The following is a 2,538-nucleotide window of genomic DNA, read 5'->3' as shown; positions in this document are numbered from 1 at the left end:
GGTTTAATGGAGGGATTGATCTAATCTCAGCTGTTTGTTCTCCTCCAACAGGCTGTCCGAGGAGCATCCTTTCCATAGAGACTGTCTGAGCTGCTCTCTTTTTAAACCCAACTGCAGCTTCTATGACGCTGAGCTCAGTCCAGACCATCAACATGTTCTCCTCAACTGCAGAGGTACGAACCCAATCATTCCCAACCAGGACGTCTGTGAACGTTCACTATAGCTTCATTTCCTCTGGATGACTTAAAGAGACGGCGCTGAGTTCAGAGTGTGAGGCTCAGCTTCTGTCTGAAGGATGAATGCATGAAAGCCTCAAGGGCTTAGAAACGAGCCCAAACCAAATTATAGGTGATAAAAAAACTCCGATTCTGAATGGAAAGCGACGCGATGAGGATCAGTTTAGTAAAAAACATAGAAAATCATCTGAGCTGCAAACATACTAACAATTTATCTGGGTTAGAAAATCATAAAAACTGCTTGATTCATAATAATCATCTTATTGATAAAAACTCTTAACTGTTTTAATTCTGTAAAAGCTAAATGCGTTAAGAATCTAAGTTGAACTTTTAAGTAAAAGTTTCATAAAATCTAAAGGAGAAAAACTGTGTGATAATAAATCTAGATGCTAAAAGCAAATAGAAGAAAGGAAAGTCTGTCTGAGCAGAGGGCTGCCCGGGGCGGCCTGGAGAGCACGGCGGGGGCGGTGCCCCCCCATCATCAGAAATGATCCATACATACAGAGCAAAGCCCAAACAACAGAGGAAAGGACAGAAACATGCAGGATGAACTGCTTCTCAGCCTCAAACAGAAATAAATTGATCATTTAAAACATTTTAAACTACAGAAATATCATTTTTATGTATTTCTGAGATCTGCCTCTAAGACCTCCTGCCGCCATCTTGTCTCCAGGACCTGGAATACCTCAGACCACCCTCCACAGGCTGCAGGACATGAGCGGTACGTCCTCCTCTTTCCCTGCCTTGCATCATGCGTGGTCGGCGGCGGATCTGCTGCAACACGCTGCAATCAGCAACCGTTTCAGAACCGCAGAAAGATCCAGGATTCTACCTCCAGGATTAGCAGCTGACATCTGATTGGTTTCTGTCCTGAACTCAGCAGGATGTCTGGCTGTGGAGACGAATGTGGAGCTGAGGAGAGCTCTGACTGACAGAACCGTACCGAGGAGGGAGCGGAGAATCCTGCAAAGAACCGGATCTGGTAAGAACCGGACCGGAGCAACTGCTTGATCCAACAACGGAAGAGAAACTCCTTCATCTCCTTCTGTTTTTATAGCCTTTATTCTCGTTGGTTGATTTGTAAAGTTCTTTATAAATAAAGTTATCAGCTAAACCACAGGAAGCAACGCTTTTACTAGATCAGAGGCAGTTCCAGTTCCTGTTCCTGGGGGCCGGTATCCTGCAACTTTCAGATCCAGCCTTGGTCCATCAAACCTGAGTCAAATGGTTGAGTTGCCTCCTCAGGATGGAGTCGGTTCCTCCAGACTCCTCTCAATCATCTGATTACCTGATTCAGGTGTGTTGAACCGAAGGAACATCTAAGAGTTGCAGGATGGCGGCCCTCAGGAACTAGAACTACCCACCCCTGGTCTAGATCAAGGGCTTGACTTTGACTAGGCCAATACAGGTGCAATACAGGCCGAACACTTAGTAGGATATTTGGGAAATGATACTAATTATTGTCTCATTTTGAGTTCTAGTTTTATGTTCAAAATAAGATGGAATGACACAAAGTATTGGATAATATTTGAAATACCTGGAAATAAAGCTGGGTTTAGTGATGACTGACAGGGTGGGATTACTTTGTGGTTTAACTGCTATAGCAGAACCAGGAACTTAACGGGATGTTCTTTCTTTTTTCCCGGTTCTTGGTGATTCTTCCGGGTTGTTCTGCAGGACTCGGCGTGGAGCTGATGGTTCCCAGAGACCTGGATGAAACGGTGAAGCATCCGGTTTTACTCCTCCTGTACGTCCTTCCATTCAAACCCAAAGTCTTTAAAAGTTTAAACAAACTAAAGCTCAAACCGGTTTCAAACCGGATTCAAAGCGGTTTTCAGTGTTAATCTTAGAAACGGATTCCTTTACCCTATTAGAAATATTTCTCTATCTGTTTGATCAGATTCTCTTTGTTTAAAATGTTTCCTGTTGAACATGTTTGTCTGTAGAGACAGCGCCCCTGGTGGCCAAGATGTGAACGACCGTTTTGCTCTGGACTGGGACTCGGTGCTCGTCACTTCGGACCGAGTCGTCGTGGCCCGAGTGGACAGGAGGGGCCGGGCGGTCCATCAGAACCTGGGGACGGCTGATGTTCAGGACCAGATGGCAGCACTGGAGTAGGTTCCCATGGTCCATTCTGAAGGAGGCCCCCAGGGGCCCCCAGGGGCCAAATATGTAGAAAACCTGTGAATTGATGAGGCGGTTCTTCCTGCAGGGAAGGTTGGACAAACTTCTGGAGTTTGATGAAGATGATACAACAAGTTTGGTTGTTTTCTTCATTTTTATGCAGCAGGAGAGAAGATCT

The 2,538-nt window shown here is 45.3% G+C and overlaps 1 protein-coding gene across 1 annotated transcript in view; it reads left to right on the top strand.

Moving 5' to 3' along the window:
• The window catches only part of LOC107099054 (inactive dipeptidyl peptidase 10-like), a gene marked incomplete at its 5' end in the record, with an annotated part of 26,435 nt that overhangs the window by 18,121 nt on the left and 5,776 nt on the right, over positions 1-2,538 (top strand). Inside the window, 5 exons of the mRNA XM_015396997.1 lie at positions 52-173; positions 910-957; positions 1,120-1,218; positions 1,914-1,983; positions 2,183-2,350. Of these exons, the coding sequence (XP_015252483.1) occupies positions 52-173; positions 910-957; positions 1,120-1,218; positions 1,914-1,983; positions 2,183-2,350 (507 nt within the window). The remainder of the gene's footprint in view (positions 1-51; positions 174-909; positions 958-1,119; positions 1,219-1,913; positions 1,984-2,182; positions 2,351-2,538) is intronic.

Source organism: Cyprinodon variegatus, unplaced genomic scaffold (genome assembly GCF_000732505.1).
Source record: "Cyprinodon variegatus isolate N-32 unplaced genomic scaffold, C_variegatus-1.0 Scaffold834, whole genome shotgun sequence".
NCBI lineage: Eukaryota > Metazoa > Chordata > Actinopteri > Cyprinodontiformes > Cyprinodontidae > Cyprinodon > Cyprinodon variegatus.
The sequence above is the reverse complement of the archived record's forward strand: the minus strand, read 5'-3'. Positions and strand labels throughout refer to the sequence as shown.